The 21236-nt window shown below is 39.2% G+C and overlaps 1 protein-coding gene across 2 annotated transcripts in view; it reads left to right on the forward strand.

Moving 5' to 3' along the window:
* Positions 1-20707, forward strand: part of DCTN4 (dynactin subunit 4) — a 31773-nt gene extending 11066 nt beyond the window's left edge. The window contains exons 5-14 of one of the 2 annotated variants that reach the window (XM_067032096.1): positions 645-752; positions 1939-1959; positions 2345-2418; positions 2652-2764; positions 3079-3188; positions 8448-8521; positions 11417-11471; positions 12508-12615; positions 14932-15029; positions 18081-20707. In XM_067032096.1, the coding sequence (XP_066888197.1) occupies positions 645-752; positions 1939-1959; positions 2345-2418; positions 2652-2764; positions 3079-3188; positions 8448-8521; positions 11417-11471; positions 12508-12615; positions 14932-15029; positions 18081-18294 (975 nt within the window). In that variant the 3' untranslated portion in view covers positions 18295-20707. The remainder of the gene's footprint in view (positions 1-644; positions 753-1938; positions 1960-2344; positions 2419-2651; positions 2765-3078; positions 3189-8447; positions 8522-11416; positions 11472-12507; positions 12616-14931; positions 15030-18080) is intronic. The other variant, XM_059061536.2, reaches the window with a different exon arrangement.
* The last annotated feature ends 529 nt before the right edge of the window (positions 20708-21236 follow it).

Genomic DNA, 21236 nt, shown 5'->3' on the forward strand with positions numbered 1-21236 from the left:
TTTTACACATATAAAAGTGATTTGTCTATACATGCAGTTTTTAATGTATGCAGGATATAATATCATACCCCTGTCTGTAAGTGTGTAAGAAAGATATCTAAACTCTATTGGTGGATACCTGTGGTGAGGGGAAGGGTGGACTTCGGCGTGAGAGATAAAAGAGAAGATTCACTTTTTATTCTTTATGTTTCTATATTGTTTGAGCTTTTCACAGTTACCATTTATTGCTTTTATGATTAAAATATATTTTTAAATGAAAATATGTGATGGAGAGTGGGAGACAATAAAGTATGAAATGTCACATCCTTGGAAATAGGTGGTCTTCTGGTCATGCAGAGAAAATAGGAGCACTTGTGAGGGGAAGTAAGCAGTGAAGTTAAAGAGCAGTGAAAAGAGAACATGAAATTTTCAAGCCTTTGCATTGCTCATTTCTTCCTGTTGTTGAACTTGAAGGTTCCATTTCAATTATGAAAATGGATCATGTAATGAAGACAAATTCTCTTTCAAGAAGAGGGCAAACTTGCCCACCTGAATAAATTTGTCTTGTCTAGTCATTATATGTCTAGTCAGTAGAGTTGATTAATTCTGTAAGTTTCTTGTTAGCTTTTTCGTGAAACGAATACTGAGTCTTTGATTTCTTACAGATGAACAAACTGATTGAATATTACCAGCAGCTTGCTCAGAAGGAGAAGGTTGAGCGAGATCGCAAGAAACTGGCACGGCGTAGAAACTATATGCCTTTGGCTTTTTCGGTGAGAAATTGGTACAAAAAGGAGTTTGCAATTCATGGATCAAGACCGGTGTGGCATAAGAACAGGGAACATTTCAGAAAGTGGCCATTGTCCCTAGATTCCTGAACGATGGCTAGCAGAAGAAGGTTTCTCAGGTGATAGGTGTCTAAGTCCAGTGGTTATGCTTTTGCCATATCATTAGTTCTGTTTGAGTTCTTTGAGTTTTAAGTACATTTGTGTTTCTTTCTCCATCACACCCCTTTCTCTTCTGATTATTCCTAAAGAGGCTACTGTTTAGTTTTATAGGCACCCACATGTACAGCTTTTGGATATTACAGAAAGTCAGGAGAATATGGGCGAGTGGTAGGTTTTATCCATATTACCTGTGTAGCCCACCCACCTTTGGCATCCTGGTAGTATTGGTTTCCCAGCTTTAGTTACCATAATTTCTTGGCCCCTTCCAGTATTTCTCCAGTATAAAAAAACCCTGACTTTTACACAGAGCATTTTTGTGGTTAAACAAGTACTGATATATGCAGGTGTAATTTTTGATAGGAATTATTTACAAAAGTCATTCTCTACTCATTTGTAAACTACCAATTAGAAACTAGAAATTAGGATTTGGAGCTTTTGCTATTGTCCCCCAAGTTTTATTTGTTCTCACAGAACAGTTTATTTTCTGTGTGTTTGCTTGGAGCCAAGCAGGTTGGCATTTAATAAATAATGTTTATTGAATAACAATGATGTGTCAAGCTCTGTGCTAAGCACTTTATACATATTATTTTGTTTAATCCTCACAACAATCCTGTGTAGTAGGTGGTATATCCCCATTTTACACTGAAGGGAATGAGACCTGTAAAGGTTAATTAACTTCTTGTACTGCCTCTGTATGAGAATTAGTTAAGGCATTAAAACCCTACGAATTGGTAAGGTTCATATAAAAATATCTAGTTTAGAATTTAATAAAACATTAACACTTGCAAAGCATCCATATTTGCCAGAGACTTTTATGAAGTCTCAGTGAGTTTTTTGAACAATCCAGTGGTATAATCAGCATATGCACTAGTGTATTTAGGAGAGGAATTTGAATTAAGTGTGTTATTCTTCCAACTTTCCCATATAACCTGCCTGCTGTATGAGTTTGCTTCTATCTTATGCTGCATTTTTTTGTCTCTGTTGCAACCTGCTGCTATTTTGGGGCCTACAGCAACATACTATTCATGTAGTGGTAAGTTCTCTTTTATGATTCTTGCTAACCCTGAAGAAGTTAGCAGATGATCACTGGTGTTCCAAGAAGACGTTCATCGTGTGTCTTAGATACTCCACATAGTTCTGGTCTAAGCCATAGCTTAGATATTCTTAGATTATCACATTTTGCTCATTTTCACTGCATTAATGTAGTTTCAATCTCCATGTTTGGTGCTTTTGTTATTATTTTAGGAGTAAGATGATGTGGGCTACAATTACTCTCTTTAAAAGAAGCTTTAAAATTAGCGCTTTTTTTTGGCTTATTTCCCTGAGCTTCTCATGCTGTCCCTCCCAAAATTACTTATTTTGATACACAGGATATATAAAAGTAGAATTTCTAATAGGAATTTCTGAACTCTGTTTAGGACAAATATGGTCTTGGAACCAGGCTTCAGCGACCACGAGCTGGTACAACCATCAGTACCCTTGCTGGACTTTCGTAAGTTTGGACGTTAAATGGCTTTTAGGGAAAAAGCTGATATCAAAATGAACATCGAAGGAATGTGGTCTTAAAGTTAATAACAGTTGCCAATGGGGAAGAAGATACTCATACTTAGGAAAAACCTAAACAGAAAGAATATTCTACAGTAGAGGAATACTTCAATTATTGATATCATGGACTTTGAAGATATTCAGGTGAACCCTTGAGAAATTATGGCTTTTATCTTTTAGCCTTAAAGAAGGAGAGGACCAGAAAGAGATAAAGGTTGAACCAGCTCAGGCTGTAGATGAAGTGGAACCTCTACCTGAAGACTATTATACGAGACCAGTAAATTTAACAGAGGGTAATTTTATACATGATTCTGCTTCCTATTTTACATCTAATTCTGTTTTTGTTACTTATATGCCTTGAGATATGAGGGGTTTTTTTTGATTTGAGATTTTTAATAGCATAGTTGTTAGTACTAAAATGAGTTGTAGAAAGTAAAATAAGATGTAATCATTTGAAGAACTTTAAAACATCTGTCAAATTTCTATATTGTAGTTTTTTGAAGAGCACTATTCACAAAGGCAGTGTTATTTTGTGTAATTATCTCATATACGTCTGATTTTGAGCAAGTCACTGTAAACCAAGCTTGGTTTCTGCCTTTCATGCTAGTGACCACCCTTCAGCAGCGCCTCTTACAGCCTGACTTCCAGCCAATCTGTGCTTCACAGCTCTATCCTCGTCACAAACATCTACTGATCAAACGGTCCCTGCGCTGCCGAGTAAGTATTCCTTTCTGTAGAGTTGTCATTTGTGTAAGAGAAAAGTAAAAATAAACACGATTGGCATCTGGTCAGTAGCAAAACCTCTGGAATGTAGTAAATGTAGAAAGTGCTTGTAGATAACGTTCCGGTGTCCAGGCACTATTTTAAAACTTTCAAGATAAACTTAAGCCCCCTAACTCAGTGAGGTAGGTACTGTTGTTACCCTTGTTTTACAGATGTGGAAGCTGGGGTATTTGAAGGTTAAGTTCATACTGCTAACCCCTGAAAGAATAGTGAAAGAATATAAAGCTTTTAGGCCAGTAGAGAGGGGGAAAAAGGACTAATAAAAAAAATCAATTTGAAAGAAAGCAAGAAAGAAGAAAAATCAGCAAAAGCCTCTGGGAATCTATGAAACTAACAGCAGGGTGTCTTCAATAAATAAAAGAAACATTGTAAAAGAAAACAAAGTATGAAAAAAAAATGGAAAGGAAACCTTTGCGATCAGTACCATCCAACAGAACTTTTCTGTGGTGATGGAAATGTTCTTTATCTGCATATAGTCCAGCATGTTAGCCACTAGTCACCTGTGGCTACTGAGCATTTGAAATATGGTAGTGCAGCTGAGGGCCTGAATCTTTCTAAGATGAAATTCATTTAAATAGTCACATGTGACTAGTAGCTCCTGTTATCAAATAACACAGTATTAGATTAGAAGAGACTTATGAGGCCTATCAACCAAACGCAGTGTATAGACTTTAATTCCTGATTCAAACACAGCATAGAAAGATAGAAAGAAAGGGACCAGGGGAGGAGGGAGGGAGGAAAGAAAAATGAGGGAAACCTTTGGGGAAATTTAAATACTGACTGGATTTTTTAATGCTATTAAAAGGATTATTCATTTTTTTAGGGGTAATAATGGTATTGTTAATTTTTTTAAGTATCTTTATCTTTTAGAGCTGCATACCAAAATGTTTAAGGATGAAATGACATGATGTCTGATATTTGTTTCAAAATAGTCAGGCATAGGGAGTGGGTAAGAGTCTAGGTGAAACAAGATTGGCCATTGTTGCTAACACGTTGCTAATTGTTGAAGTTGGGTGGCTGGTACCAAGGGATTTATAATACTACTCTGTATTTTTGCATATGTTAAAAAATCTCTATATTGAAAAACCTTTTTGAAAGAAAGGGGCTTCCCTGGTGGCACAGTGGTTGAGAATCCGCCTCCCAGTGCAGGGGACACGGGTTCGAGCCCTGGTCTGGGAAGATCCCACATGCCGCGGAGCAACTAAGCCCATGCGCCACAACTATTGAGCCTGCACTCTAGAGCCCACGAGCCACAACTACTGAAGCCCACAGGCCTAGGGCCCATGCTCCACCACAAGAGAAGCCACCGCAGTGAGAAACCCGCTCGCCACAACTAGAGAAAAGCCTTCGCACAGCAACAAATACCCAAGGCAGCCAAAAATAAATAAATTTATTTTTTAAAAAAGGAAAAGCCCACTTTAAATATAAAGGCACATATAGGGCTTCCCTGGTGGCGCAGTGGTTGAGAGTCCACCTGCCGATGCAGGGGACACGGGTTCGTGCCCTGGTCCGGGAAGATCCCACATGCCGCGGAGCGGCTGGGCCCGTGAGCCATGGTCGCTGGGCCTGCACGTCCGGAGCCTGTGCTCCGCAACGGGAGAGGCCACAACAGTGAGAGGCCCGCGTACCGAAAAAAAAAATAAAAAAATAAAAATAAAGACACATATAGATTAAAAGTAAATGGAGAAATCCAAAAATGGGCAGAAGTCCTAAATAGACATTTCTCCAAAGAAGACATACAGATGGCCAAGAAGCACATGAAAAGCTGCTCACCATCACTAATTATTAGAGAAATGCAAATCAAAGCTACAATGAGGTATCACCTCACATCAGTTAGAATGGGCATCACCAGAAAATCTACAAACAACAAATTCTGGACAGGGTATGGAGAAAAGGGAACCCTCTTGCCCTGTTGGTGGGAATGTGAATTGATACAGCCACTATGGAGAACAGTAAGGAAGTTCCAAAAATAGAATTACCATATGATCCAGCAATCCCACTACTGGGCATATACCCAGAGAAAACCATAATTCAAAAAGACACATGCACCCCAATGTTCATTGCAGCACTATTTACAATAGCCAGGTCATGGAAGCAACCTAAATGCCCATCAACAGGTGAATGAATAACGAAGAAGTGGTACATATATACAATGGAATATTAGTCATAAAAAGGAACGAAATTGTGTCATTTGTTGAGACATGGATGAATCTAGAGACTGTGATACAGAGTGAAGTAAGTGAGAAAGAGAAAAACAAGTATCATATATTAACGCATATATGTGGAACCTAGAAAAATGGTACAGATGAACTGGTTTGCAGGGCAGAAGTTGAGACACAGATGTAGAGAACAAATGTATGGACACCAAGGGGGAAAGCCGCAGGGGATGGGGGGATGGTGGTGTGATGAATTGGGTGATTGGGATTGACATGTATACACTGATGTGTATAAAATTGATGACTAATAAGAACCTGCTGTATAAAAAAATAAATAAAATTTAAAAATTAAAAAAAAAGTAAATGGAGAAAAATATACCATGTCAATACTAATTGAAAGGAAGCAAGAGTAACCCTATTAATTTCAGACAGAACAGACTTCAAAGTAGGGACAGTTATGAGGGATAAAGAAGGGTATTATGTAACGGTAAAGGGGTCAGTTCTCCAAGAAGATGTAACAATTCTTAATGTGTATGTGCTGAACAATAGAGTGTTAGACTCTGTGAGGCAAAACCTGATAGAACTGCAGGAGAAATAGATGAGTCCACCATCGTAGTTGGAGTCTTCAACACCTGTGTCTCAGAAATGGACAGATCCAGCAGGCAAAAAATCAGTTTTGTATTGACCCATCGATCTCACTTCTAGGAGTCTGCCCTGAAGGTACACCTCTACAAACCAAAATATATAGAGGTTAGGGTACATCCACACAATGAGTACCAAAAATCTATAAAACAGAATGTACTAATGTGGGATGTATTTTTATTTTATTTTTTTGTTGTTGTTGTTGTTTTTTGTTTTGTTTTGTTTTGTTTTTTTCGGTATGCGGGCCTCATTGTTGTGGCCTCTCCGTCGTGGAGCACAAGCTCCGGACGCGCAGGCCCAGCGGCCATGGCTCATGGGCCCAGCCGCTCCGCGGCATGTGGGATCTTCCCAGACCGGGGCACGAACCCGTGTCCCCCGCACCGGCAGGCAGACTCTCAACCACTGTGCCACCAGGGAAGCCCGGGATGTATTTTTAAATGCAAAAAGCAGGGTATGCAGCAGGTACATAACTTTTTGTATAAGAAAAGAGGGAAAATAAATATATATATAAACATAAAAAATATTTGTGTATGTTAGATAAATAGACTGTTGGAACAGAATAGAGAAAGCAGAAAGAGACTCATGCATGTGAGGAAACTTGATTTTACTAAATATGGCCTTGCAGGTCCCTGGGGAAAGAATACTATTGAAATTTTGCTAGGTCAAATGATTCTATGAAAAAAAAATAAAATTCGATCTCTAACTCACACCATACACAAAAGTCAATTTCAGGAGCATTGGAAACTTTAAAGAGTAAATATGACCAGTATGTCTAGAACGAAATATGGGAGAATATTCTTTATGGCTTTAAGTTAAGGGAGTAGTCCAAAAATAAGACAAATCATAAAGGAAAAGTTATATATTTGACACATTAAAAGTAAAATTTATACCCCCATTCCAAAGAAAACCCATGAAGAAATGAAAAGGTAGGCCATAGACTGAGAAAAGTAATTTGCAAGGTATATAATTGACAAAGAATTAGTATCCAGAATATGTAAAGAAGTATAGCAAATCAGTAAGGAAAAGATACCCAGTATAAAAATAACAAGTAGGTACTAGCAATTTATGGCAGAGGAAATCCCAGTACCCAATAAATAGGAAAGATACACAAACATGTACAGTAATCAGGGAAATGTACATTAAAACTACAGTGAGAAACCATTTCCTAATCATCAGATTGGGAAAAGTTAGCAGTTTGGCAATATCCATCAAAATAATAAATGCATGCACCCACTTTTAGGAAATTATCCTACAGATACATTTATACGTGGGGGAAGTGATTTGCATACAAGATTACTCATTGCTGCATTATTTGTAGTAGCAAAATCATGGAAACATTTATCAATTTGGGTCTGGTTACATAAGTTATGGAAATCATTACAGTAGGACACAAGTACATCTGTGTGTGCTGGTATGTCATTCCAAGATCGATTCAGTGAAAAAGGCAGAAGAATATAAAATGTTCTCTTTTGTGTTATTGTGAAAAAGAAAGGTGATGTATGTGTATACTTCTATGCGCATCAGCTATCTGAGAAAACACATGAGAAGCTTGTTGGCTCTGGGGAGAGGAACAGTGGGACAGGTAACTGGTATCTTTACACTGTTTCTTTTTTATACCATTAAAAAAATGTTTTAACTGGATGTATGTGGAACCCATTGAAGAAAGTAAGCAAGTAATTGTTACTGTATTTTAAAGCATGAGATCTGGAATCATACCACTTGGATTTAAATCCCAGCTCCAAGTCTCACTGGCTCTGTGACGTTTGCACAGATTATATACCTTTCCTGTGTCCCATTTTTATCATCTGTGACATAGGGACAATAATAATTAGAGTACCTACACCTACCTCATAAAGTTGATGTGACATTTAAATTCACTTAAACCAAGAATGCATATCTTTTAGGCTAGTAGTAAAGAAATTAAAAAGGACTAATAATAATATAAAAGAAAACAAGGAAGGGACTTCCCTGGTGGTCAGGTGGTTAAGACTCCACATTTCCACTGCAGGGGGCACAGGTTCCACCCCTGGTCAGGGAACTAAGATCCCGCATGCCACAAGGCACGGGCAAACAAACAAACAAAACGAAGAGGAAAACTCAGAAAAATCCACATCGTTCACGCTTAATAAGAAGTCTGTGTTAGTTATTATTTCAGTAGTTTTGAAGCACTACAAGCTTATTAATATTTGATAGTGTGGTTGCTTATTTCTGGAAGTCCAAAACATCTTTTGTATATTTTGGTTATGGGTAGTATACACTCTATTTCAAAACATCTGTGATCTTGCAGCAAAATAAAACCAAACTGTAGTAAATGCTATGCTTCTGGATTTGGCAGGTCTCTGGATCAGCAGAGTGTGTTCCTGTTTTCCTCTGATACATATTTTTTTCTTTTTAGAAATGTGAACATAATCTGAGCAAGCCAGAATTTAATCCAACATCTATCAAATTCAAAATCCAGCTGGTTGCTGTGTGAGTATTTGGGATTGGTGTTTTGGGTTACTGTTATTTTTGTTTTTTCACTGTGACATGTGCTTACTCTTGGCTTAAAAAAGGAAAGAGAAACTACTTCAGAATAATCTTGCTGTTTTGTTCCTGTTTTGGTTTTGAAATACATACCAGGAACTTGAAGGCAAATTTACTGACACAGAATCCAGGGTGTTATATCAGGGCACGTGATAGTATGGCCTGTGGCAATGTGGTATGTTGCTGGTTAGAGAGTCACTAGTCATTCATCACAAATGATAAAGTACCTCTGTTTGGGAATGATCTCTTAAAAAAATTAATAAAATAGGGCTTCCCTGGTGGTGCAGTGGTTGAGAGTCCGCCTGCCGATGCAGGGGACGCGGGTTTCTGCCCCGGTCCAGGAGGATCCCACATGCTGCGGAGCGGCTGGGCCCGTGAGCCATGGCCGCTGGGCCTGTGCGTCCGGAGCCTGTGCTCCGCAACAGGAGAGGCCACAGCAGTGAGAGGCCCATGTACCGCAAAAAATAATAATAATAATAAATTAATAAAATATAGCAGATGGAGGAATATCCCTGTAACAATGTTCATGCTATTTAACTGTTTTCTGATAAGCTTTGTTGAGTGGGATAAAAGTGATTAAATTAGCATTAACTCACTGAGACTTGTCAGTAGAAGGGAATTTTGTGTATGAACATCATCTATCAAACAAGAAAAATTAGGAAACTATTGTCTTGACTTAAGGGTGAGAGAGCCCTTCCCAAGTAAGGCAGGAAGCCCAGAAGCCATTAAGGAAAGTAGCCAGCTTTGATCTTAGTAGAAAGATATGAGTTGTAAAAACCAAAATTGACAACAAAGTCCTGAGACAGTAGAGCAAGAAAGAATATTTGCTACTCCATGATAAATAAAAGTTGAATATCCCTGGAATGGGCTTGTTGCGGGGGGGGGATGAGGTAAGACAAAGAATTTGAACATGTAACTCACAGAAAAGAAATTCCAAATGACCGGTAAATATATGGAAAGATGCTGAGACTAATAGGAAAAATTTTAAATAATAAGTAGTATTGAGTGCTTGTGAGCGTTTGGGTAAGCATACTTGCATACATTGTTCATAGACTGAATTGCTAGAGTCTTTTTTTGGAGAGAGACCTGGAATATCAAGACAAAATGACATAGACCTTTTAACCTGGTAGTGCTATCTCAGGAATCTATTCTGTAGAAACAAAGCAATATATAAAGACCAATACATAAAGATGTGTGTTATAACATTTTAAAGGCAAAAAGCTGGAAACAATTTTAATGTCAAACTGATTAACCATTAACAAAGAAATACTTGATTAAATTGAGATACACTCATGTAGAATATTATGCAACAATTAAGAAGAAATCATTGGCAGTCAAAATGGCAGAGAAGTGCTGGTCTCATGACTTAGGAGGAAGGAACTAGGAGGGCCAGATATGGGTTCTGTCACAGAATTTGTCTAAACTGATTTCCCTCATCTCTGAAATGGGCATAACACCTGTCCTGCCTCTCTCTTGTGGTTGTTGAGAAGGATCAAATGAGCTATATGTTCACAAATGCTTTGTAACTGTAAATCACCATACAGTATGTTCTGTTTTCCCAACTATTATTTAATGCATGACTGGTTAGGACTACAAAAATGGCATGTGAAGTGTGGTACAAACTCCTTTAATTAAGAATTACACTCATTACAGAAATCCTGAATGGCAGGATGTGCTTTGCATCAATTTCTTAAGATTCCTTTGAAAAAAAGTGCTTTTCTTCTGACATCATAGCAGAGTCACCGGGGAATCTTAAATACATGTGTTCTGGTCACACATCAGACCAGCTAAATCCAAATCCTTGATAGTGGGGCTCTTGAATTTGTATCAAGTTACTCAGGTAGTCCTGATGACTGTCATGAAAAATACCTAGTCTGAAGTTAAAATACCTTAATGCTAAGATGCACTCCTACCCCTGCCCACTTGTAGTGTTTCTGCAGTAGATTTTGTCTTATGTTAATATATGCACGATAGCATTTATGCATGTTTTGTTCCAAGCACTTTTTGCACTATTATTTGATTTATTCTTCACAATAACCTCAAGATAAAGGTACTTTCAATGTTCTCATTTTATAACCGAGACACAAAGAGGTAAATATCTTGTCCTGCTCTTTACAAAGAAGTATCTTGGTATATAAACACTAAGCTGGAATTTGAACCTGGGTTTTGAGGTTTTGAGTCCAGAACAAGCACATATAAGTACAAAATTCTATTGTCTTATTTAAAAGAGGTAGCATAACATAGTGGTTAAGAGCAAGGACCCTGCAGCCAGACTGCCTAGATTTGAATGCTGGCCGCTTACCAGCAAGCTACTTCTCCCAAGCCTAGTTTCTTCCTCTTTATTATGGGGATAATAGTAATATCTATTTTACGCAGTTGCAGTGAAGATTACATGAGTTAATATTTGTAACATACTTCAAATGTTACACATAGTAAGTGCTATATAAAAGTGGTAAGTATGTGGTAGTGTTTTTATACCCCTATAATGTATTATTAAATCAGTCTTGGATCTTGTAACCGGTTGCCTATAGATTTACAGAAATGAATTAATAAAAATCTCAAAAAATATATCTAATACATATATAAGGTAGAGATATCTGCCATGGTGCACTCACATATAGGCTCTAAACTAGAGGTATACGTAAGATTTCAGAAAGAATTCATTACCAGTTTGGTTTCATATCTTAAGTTCTTATCGTATTGGTATGATTCTTTAAAATTTTCTCTGACATGTTCTAATGAACATGAAGAAATCGTTTCTTTGCTGCACTAGCTTTAAAAAAAAAGTAACAATTTTAAGAGACTCCAATGACCATTAATGATTTTTTTATTCACACATAGCAATTATATCCCAGAAGTGAGAATCATGTCAATTCCCAACCTTCGCTACATGAAGGTTAGTACCATGCTTATTTACAGGAAGAGAAAGAATTAATTGATCAAAGATGTGTGTATATGTGTATGTGGTGGCTGTGTGTATTTGACATGGGATGCAATGAGCAAGGGATAAAAAAGAAGAAAGTTTGAAATAATAAAGTGATTGAGATTTTAAGTGTCCTTAGGCTGGGATTCTTGATAACAGCATCTTTGAAATATATGCAGAAGGAGCAGTGTGCACATTACATTGAGGTAGAATCATGGCAGGGAAAGAAAGGAGATGTTAGACCCCACAGGCATCTTCAGCTCTCCTCCAGCCAGGAGATTTTCCACCATCTCATGTGTGTGTATGTGTGAGATATCAGCAATCAACTAGATTTCTTCTTTACCACAGCCCCTCTCTTCTTTGAGGTCCTTATCTCCCACACACAGACACCCCAGTGAATTGCACAGTGTTCTGGAGCAGTGTCTTAGTTCTTTCATGCTGCTCATAAAGACACTTTTATAGTCCCTGTTCATTTTAATTTTTTTTTTTTTTGCTAATGTAAAGAGCATACCAAACAAGGGCAAATTATGGTTCAAGAAATCTTAAAAGTCTTTTACAGTCTTGATGTGCCATTTTTTTTCTATGCTAATATATCTGGCTAGCCTGTGGCTCCCATATTTTATTTATGAGGGCTTCCTTCTTTGTAGTCCTTAAGTGGTGACCTAGGTAGGGCAAGCGTTGTAAACTTTAAACAATCACTTAGATAATATGTATTTCTCAGAATTTCTGCATCTACTAACTGGCCCTTTCTGTGGGATCTATTCCATTTCCTCAGGGAAATAGCAGGTCCAGAGAGTATGTAGACTAGCATATAAGTAACAGAATAGGAGTTAGTGAGCACTTTGTGAATGCAGTGATGTAGAGGCACAGGTGGGTGTTACTGTTCAAGAGTAATGCTGGAGATGTGGAGGGCGGAGGGGGTGATGATTTTGTGACTTAAGCATCTAAGAAAGTGGACCTAGGTGGCAGCAGTGGAACATGTCTGAAAGATGCCTTTCCTTTTCCCTAGGAGAGCCAGGTCCTCCTGACTCTTACGAATCCAGTGGAAAACCTCACCCACGTGACTCTGTTGGAGTACGAGGAGGGGGACCCTGATAATATCAACAGCACTGCTAAGGTAGGAACGCTTTGCCTCATCCTGGAACGCTTGCCTCATCCAGAAGTAACCCTGACTTCTCCTGGAGTGGCCTCATTTGCCCTGGCTTAAAGGACTCCACACTGTCACATTTTCACATCCAAACAGTCATCAAGTTCTTCTGATTTCACTTCTTGAGTTTTTTTACTTTATCTGCAAGCACACTGCCACTGCCCTTTTTGAAGGTCTCATCATTTCTTACATGGACTGTGACAGTAAGTTCCTAACTCCCTGTTTTTTCTTCACCCCCATTTCCATGCCAGCCCATCTTCCGTCTTGCCATTAGGGTGATCTTTCTAAGATCTAATTTTGATCATGGCATGCAGCTTGTTTGGTGTCCCTCTGATGTTGGGATGAAGTCCACATTCCTTGGCATAGCTTAGGAGCTCCCTAATGTCCTCACCTCTCTCTCTCCTTCCAGGATGATCTTCCCTGAAACCCCCAAATCTAGCATTCTCAAAATTGTGCATATTAATGGTTGAGATCCAAGCATATCCAATGGGTCATAAACTTTCATGCTTCTGGAGGACTGCATATGCTATTCATTTTATCTAGAATTCCTCCTGCCCATCCCCACTCCCCTGACATACATGGCCACATCTCTTTCTGCCTGATGCATACTCATTTTTCAAGGCACAAAGGAAATAACATTTCCTTTTAAAAGCTGGTATGCCTCCACTAGATGCCCTCTGGTTACACAGAGTATACATAGAACTAAATTATTTTTTTATAATCAATTTATTTATTTGTCGGCTGTGTTGGGTCTTCATTGCTGCACACAGGCTTTCTCTGGTTGCGGTGAGCGGGGGCTACTCTCCGTTGTGGTGCGCGGGCTTCTCATTGTGGTGGCTTCTTTTATTGCGGAGCATGGCTTCTAGGTGCGTGGCTTCAGTAGTTGTGGCTCATGGGCTCAGTAGTTGTGGTGCACAGGCTTAGTTGCTCTGCGGCATCTGGGATCTTCCCGGACCAGGGATCGAACCCGTATCCCCTGCATTGGCAGGCGGATTCTTAACCACTGCGCCACCAGGGAAGTCTGAATACTAAATATTAAAATAGGTGATTTTGACTCTCAGTGTTGGTTGAATGAATGAAATGAGGCCTTTCTACATTTTGCTGCTTCATGATTCATCTAGTACTTGTAATTTTAGAAAAAGAACTTTTCTCTATAGACCATCTATTACTGACTCATAATTCAGCACGATACTCAAACAAAAGTTGGTAGAAAGGATGCCTGTATCTTTAATTAGCTGGTATTCAAGTTATACTTATTAGTAGAGAATTTATCTTTTTTTTTTACTTGTGCTTTTTAATGATTTCATTTACTAGCATCACTTTCAAAGAGAGATGGCACTCATCTGTCCTTGCTCCTTTTTAAAATAACACTAATAAGCTGTGCCAGTGAGGATAGAGACAGAAATAAGTGCCTGATGAGTATACCCAGCTTATGGATTTGCCGTTTTTCTCTCTCTTTACAGCTCCCCGGCCACATTTATATCCATAATTAGGAATGTTGTTTACATTGTTATCTGTTAACTTCTAACATAGCAAAGTTGAAGCCAGTTACAACATAAGGCTAAGTGTAAAGAATGCTTAACTGTTTTTCATGGCCAAAAACATACCCAGTATCTGCATTTCAGAAAATATGTTGGAACCACTGTTTCACATTATGTATTTTCTTTTTTTAAAAAAAATGAGGGCTTCCCAGGTGGCACAGTGGTTGAGAGTCCGCCTGCCGATGCAGGGGACACGGGTTCGCGCCCCGGTCTGGGAAGATCCCACATGCCGCAGAGCAGCTGGGCCCGTGAGCCATGGCCACTGAGCCTGCATGTCCAGAGCCTGTGCTCCACAACGGGAGAGGCCACAACAGTAAGAGCCCCGCGTACCACAAAAAAAAAAAGAAAGAAAAAAAAGAAAAACTGTCTCAGATATACCACAAAGCATAAAGAATAATATAGCAAACACCCATATTCCCCCAGCCCCTTAAGAAATAAAACATTAAAGACAAAATTGGAGCCCCCACATCCTGCCCATTTAAATTACCCTTAGCAGCCCCAGTGAAGTAAGCACTCACCTGACTTTACCGTTCCCTTAAATTTCTTTGTTCTTATACTTTTATCAGAAATGTCCAAACAATATGTTTGTTAAACTTTTTATAAGTGAAATAATGTATGTTTCTTGAAACTTGCTGCTTACTTCTGCATGTCTAGGTCAGGGCAATACTTTTCTGTATTCCATTGAATGAATTTTTTACAACGCACTGATTGCTTCTGAGGCAGCCCTCTTTGTGTTGCTTTCCAGGTGGTGGTGCCTCCCAAAGAGCTTGTTTTAGCTGGCAAGGATGCAGCAGCAGAGTATGATGAGTTGGCAGAACCCCAGGACTTTCAGGATGATCCTGAGTGAGTGACCCTTCTGTCACACACACACACACACACACACACACACACACACACACACACACGCCACAGTTGGCTGGTACACGAGGCCCACTCATAGATCTCAATTTTCTTATCTGAATTTTTTTTAACATCTTTATTGGAGTATAATTGCTTTACAATGGTGTGTCAGTTTCTGCTTTACGTCTCCCTCCCTCCCACCCTCCCTATTATCTGAATTTTTAAAGTAATTTTTTCTTCCTATTTATAAAAATAATTACTATAGAAATTTGGTGAATATATATTTTTATATAAAACCATGAAGAAGAAAATAAAATCTCACCACCAGAGATTAGCACCATTAACATTTCCATCATTGGGATCATTCTATAAGCACAGTTTTTTTAACCTATGTTTCCTGTGTTAAAAAATTTTCAAGTGCATGATTGTTAATGGTTGTGGACAGGATATAGTATTCTATCCCCAAAGATTTACCATTGGATTTGTCCACCTGCCCCCGAGCCTTTCCAACTTAGAGTAACAGATTTTACTCTCTCATACCTAATAACTGAGAAGTAAAAAAACCAAACCTTTCCCAGATGAGGAATACATCAGTCAGGTTCCAGTCTAAAAACAGAAATCACATCAGTTATTTGAACAGAGAGAATTTAATAAAAAACTTGTTAACTGGGTAATTTCAAAGGTTAAGAAGAAATCTGAAATATCCCAGAGATGGTAATTTTATGAAGCAGTTACCACTCCCAGGGCTAAAGGAACAAAGGGAAATGGTTTAAATGATTCAAATTTAGAAGCTTGAAGGAGGAGTCCCATGGAGCTGAAACTCAGACCTCTAGGAAATGGGAGCGGGGACACTGCCTACTGGCATCACAGGGTGCCAGAGGAGGGGGTGGCATGCTGAAGCTGGTTGTGCAGTTGGAAAACCTGGATATTGCCACTTCCTGAGTGAAGAGGCATTGCTGGAGTGCTGCCCACAGGAGCTGCATGCAGACAGGAAGCTCACCGGGAGGACCAGGCCCCTTCTTCCTGCAGGTTTCTGGTCTCCATTAGAGCCCCTAAAGGGAGCCTGGTAAGGAGCCAGCCTACCAAGCAGAAATGTGGTTAGCAGAATCCCGTGTCACAAAGCAGCCTACAGAAAGTGGACTTGGAGCTGAAAAGCAATAGCATTTAATACACTGGTGTAGGGAATATTTAAGGTTTTTTAACAGAATGATCAAAAACTCCCTCTGCGGACTTCCCTGGTGGCGCAGTGGTTGAGAGTCCGCCTGCTGATGCAGGGCACACGGGTTTGTGCCCCGGTCCGGGAAGATCCCACATGCCGCGGAGCGGCTGGGCCCGTGAGCCATGGCTGCTGAGCCTGCGCGTTCGGAGCCTGTGCTCCGCAATGGGAGAGGCCACGACAGTGAGAGGCCCGCATACCGCAAAAAAAAAAAAAAATCCGCAAGATCCCGGAAAAGAAGAAATAACATGGGACAAATTAGAAAGACAAAGTGAGGGCAAAGAGGAGGTTAGTACGGTGATTACCAAACTTGGGTGAACTTCAGAAAGCACCAACGTGGGTGTGTTAATTTTTTTTTTTTAATTCTGTATAGAGTACCAGACCCCACAGCTTCTCTTTAACAGGTCTAGGTAGGCACCAGGAATCCGAATTTTTTTTCAAAAAGCTTCCCATGCATCAGTGGTTACCTGGGAAATTAAGGCTAGAAAGATTTTTTCTTTTTTACTTTTTTTTGTTTGTTTGTTTGTTTTTGTGGTACGCGGGCCTCTCACTGTTGTGGCCTCTCCCGTTGCGGAGCACAGGCTCCGGACGCGCAGGCTCAGTGGCCATGGCTCACGGGCCCAGCCGCTCCGCGGCACGTGGGATCCTCCCGGACCAGGGCACGAACCCATGTCCCCTGCATCGGCAGGCGGACTCTCAACCACTGTGCCACCAGGGAAGCCCTTTTTTACTATTTTTGAACTGAATTTTTAAAATGAATCTGATGTAAATCAAAGGTTTGATTAGTTACTAGAAAATGATTGTGTTAATATAATACAAAATGCATTCTCTATAATCCTTACTTTATATAAATTATATTAATTTAACTACAAAAATTTGTTAAGCCAAGGTGAACTTCTGGAAAGATCATCTGAGATAAATTCCAGTCAGATTACATGACAGATTAAGGGAAGATTGAATTAATTACATTCCACATTATTGTACTTTTTAGGACTTCCAGATATCTGGAAATTAATAGTACTAATACTGGATAATATGTAAATATATGATTTCAGTAACTTTTCTTAAAGTAATTGAGTATCATCTGGATAGTAGATCAAGTTCTGTTTATTTCATTGCCTTTTGACTTTTTGAAGTTATTTAAACACAAACTTCAAGTGCATATCAGAAAACTGAAATGGAAACTTCAACTAAAGAGATTTTTTTCTATTCTAAAAATTCCTAATTTACAGACTCTATTTACAAAACATACTGATTTGTGGTATTCCAGAAACTCCTTTAAAGCTCCTAGTTAGCATCGGTCTATATCCTATAGAAATAATACCATATGTATATAAAGGTTAATGTGAAGGGATGTTTATAACAGGGGAAATTGGTGTATACTAATTATGGTCGCTGTGCACCCATTAAGTAGAATGGAGTAAACCTATATATACCAATATGGACAGGTGTTTGTGATAAACAGTGAAAAAAAGCATGTTACAGAATAGTGTCCGTATTGTGTTGGTTAAAAAAGCAGAAAAGTTTAAGTGCACAGAAAAATATTTGGTAGGTTAAGAGCCAAACCGTTTACAGTTGTTCTCTGTGTACTGAAGAGGAAAATAAGAGGAAAGACTTACTTTTCCCCATTAAAAATTTTTATGACTATATTTTACTGTTATAATATTAAAAAAATAAGGAGGTCAGCATTTTGCTGAAGAAACTCTTCATTGTTGACAAACGGGATGGTGATCATATCTTGTCAACAGAGATTTCCTGTGGGGCATAAAATGACTGTGAGTCTAACAGGCTTGGCTGACTTGCGACCTGCCTAATACTATGCTTATTTCCTTCCATAGCATTATAGCCTTCAGAAAGGCCAACAAAGTGGGTATTTTCATCAAAGTGACCCCACAGCGTGAGGAGGGCGAAGTGACCGTGTGCTTTAAGATGAAGCATGATTTTAAAAACCTGGCCACCCCCATCCGCCCCATCGAAGAAGCTGACCAGGGTACAGAGGTCATCTGGCTCACCCAGCATGTGGAACTCAGCTTGGGCCCGCTTCTTCCTTAAAGTGTTCCAGTGGCGGGCAGATCCCAAAGGACAGTATCATCACGAACCCGCGTTAAAATGTGGAAGCCACTGCTTCGTTAGGCCTTGTTTATAATGATGTACCCATGCACTACTGAATCCTGTTCCTAGGAGGTTGGGGGCATAGGCAAGGCATTAGGAACACAGGGTGACTGCTGTTCCTCTGGCCCTGTCTTCTGTTAACACCCGTAAGTCTGTGTCTCCCTCACTGAACCCTGCACGTTGACTAACAACAGCATAGTTCCATCCCAAGAAAGGGGGTGGCTGTTCTTTGGAGTGGCATTCGATTGACCACTTGAGAAACTGACCATACTATCTCCCGATCTGATCTCATAAAGTATCACAGTCTCACAGATGAAACTTAAAATAACTGAAAGGTAGGCCCGCTATTGATGACCCAGCATTGGTCTCAGTATACCAGCTGCTTTTTGCATTCCACTAGATATAATCTAGCACTCTAAACATATCCCTTCACTTGCCATCTTGGCTCCCATCCATTTGACAGGGTAATAGAATCGTCATGTTGTCGTTAGTTTTGTGGTGATTGGAAAAACCTGTGAAATAGTTAAGGCACCTTAATTTGCCCTCTTTTAAGTGAATATAGGATACTTATTTATTAATTGTTCTTAAAAATTTTTTCCCAGTAGAATACAGAACTTTTTCTTCTGGGAAGAATTTGAGAAGCAAGCAATTACGTATCATGTCAAGGGGGTGGCAGATTCTGTTCATTTTAACTGTTGCCGCAATATCCAGGGACTGATGCTGCTTCAGCGAGCCAGTGTTTATGTCTTACTCCCTATCCTTCTCTTCTGCTCGGCCTCTTTAACTCAATAAGTTGTTCTGAGTACTGGGGACCTGGAAAGAGCCCAAAGAAAACTTGGTGGACAAGTTCATTTCTGGAATACAGAAAACATTTTAAATGTTAGATGTTTATCATGATCTGAACTAATGTTCTTTCCATTGATTTGAAGGGGAAGTTAACATTTGTAATCTCTTCAATCCAAAACTGGATATTCAGAAAAAGAACCTTCTCCCTTCCTGCATTTAAGACTTTTATCGACCGGTTTGTCAGATAAGAGCATTTGACCATAAATCATAAAGAATACTTGCCTAACAGCACACATGCTGTTTTCACTTGGTAACCTGGAGTTGGGTTGCTAACCTTAATTTCTGTGATGTTTTCTCAACTGAGACTTGACAAAGTAGACCACCCCCTTCACCACATTTGCTGTAAACGTATTGTTAGCAAGCAGCCAACCGACTTTTGGGGAAAGAGAAACTTCCTGTTTATTCTGGTTTTGTTTTTAAGTTCCAGCCTTTAGTTTAAAAAAAAAAAAAAAGAAAGGTATATATAATAATCTAGAGTACAGACAGGACATAGTTACTTTTCAGCTCCCCTTGGAAGATAAAAATATTTAGGAAACCTCTGAAAGACACTAAATAGTACTCTTAAGATCAAGCCAATATTATGAAACAGTATTCCACAGAGCAATATATATGCTGCAGTATGAGAAAAAAAACACTCATGTCTCCAATATTATGACAGTAGTAAGGCTTAGCCTGTTAGGAGTTGGGTCAGTGTGTTGTATAATGACAAATCTGCAGACTATAGAAATAGCTTAACATTTTGTGACCCCACAAAGTGTCAAATTAATTTTTATTTCAGTACCCACTACAGCCTCCTGTGACGTGAGTGCTCCATATTTGCCAGTGGAGGAGATAGGCCTCAAGGTAGAGGATAGCTTCCTATGTTTACACATTTGCATAGACTACACACAGTAACGTGTTTAAGGCATATAGCTGGTGTTTGTTCCCAGTAATAGTGTTGAAGTAATGGGTCTCATCACCCCCATGTGACACAGAAACACAAAAACACTTGTGATCATAGAATTTTTTCCTCGGAAGCCAAATTAACTTGCAGAATAACAGAGCCATTGATTTAATGGTTCCTCAAGATAGTTTTCAGTGCAAGCTGGTACTTCGTGTGTTAGTAGAAATGGTTCAGTATCTGTGTGTTAGTAGAAATGGTTCGATACCTGCAGCTGGTGAATTTGGAATTTTATTTGTTCCTTTTTTATATTCGATTAGGTGCAAGATTTTTAAAGTATAGTCAGTGTGCACCACTGCAGGCAAATTAGATGTCATTAGCACTAGAAACTACAATTTTGGAAACTTAAAGCTAAGCTAATTTGAATTTGTGACTTGATTAGCCCACCAGAGTTTTCTTTTTTTCAGACTGTTTAATGAGCTAAATGTCATGCATATTTGTAAAGAAACATCCTTTTTGGTCCCTTTCGGGAATGAGAGGCACTCCTTGGTCTTTATGAATGACAGGTTACTGTTTTGCCTGATTGCTTAACTTCGTGTGGTAAAATAAAGCAGAAAAGCTTGAAAAGTGTCCTTTGTTTGGTTTCATGAAGACTGATTGGAGTAGCATGCCAGGGGTGGAGTTAGGGTTAGCATGAGAGTCAGTGGGGCATGCTCCCTTCTTCCATTTGTCTAAATGAACTAAGGTAAAACCTCAAGGTAGTTCACTATAACATATAGATAGATGTTGCTTGAGCTCCTTATGAACATATTACCAGAACCAATATGTAAATGTTACGTTGTTAGGACTCCGCCAGCTTTTATCCTGGGTCATTGCTCCCAGAGATGTCCCTTTAAGTGTACAAAGTAGCCCAGCCCTCTCAGGTAGCCACTCGTCCACTTTCATCTGTACTCAACTTTTCCCTCCTCTTACTGTAGATGAATTGTTCATGTTTCTCCTGTCTAAAGCTAGCCCCAACACTTACTGCACTCAGTCTCACTCTCTTACCTATTCAAAGACCTCACTTCACCAATTTCTCCCCCTCCCTCTCCTGCATCATTTCCATTGGCATACTATGATTTATCTAAAAGAAATTGACCTTATGCCCCTCTTCAGC

Source organism: Kogia breviceps, chromosome 4, assembly GCF_026419965.1.
Source record: "Kogia breviceps isolate mKogBre1 chromosome 4, mKogBre1 haplotype 1, whole genome shotgun sequence".
In the NCBI taxonomy this organism is placed as follows: Eukaryota; Metazoa; Chordata; class Mammalia; order Artiodactyla; family Physeteridae; genus Kogia; species Kogia breviceps.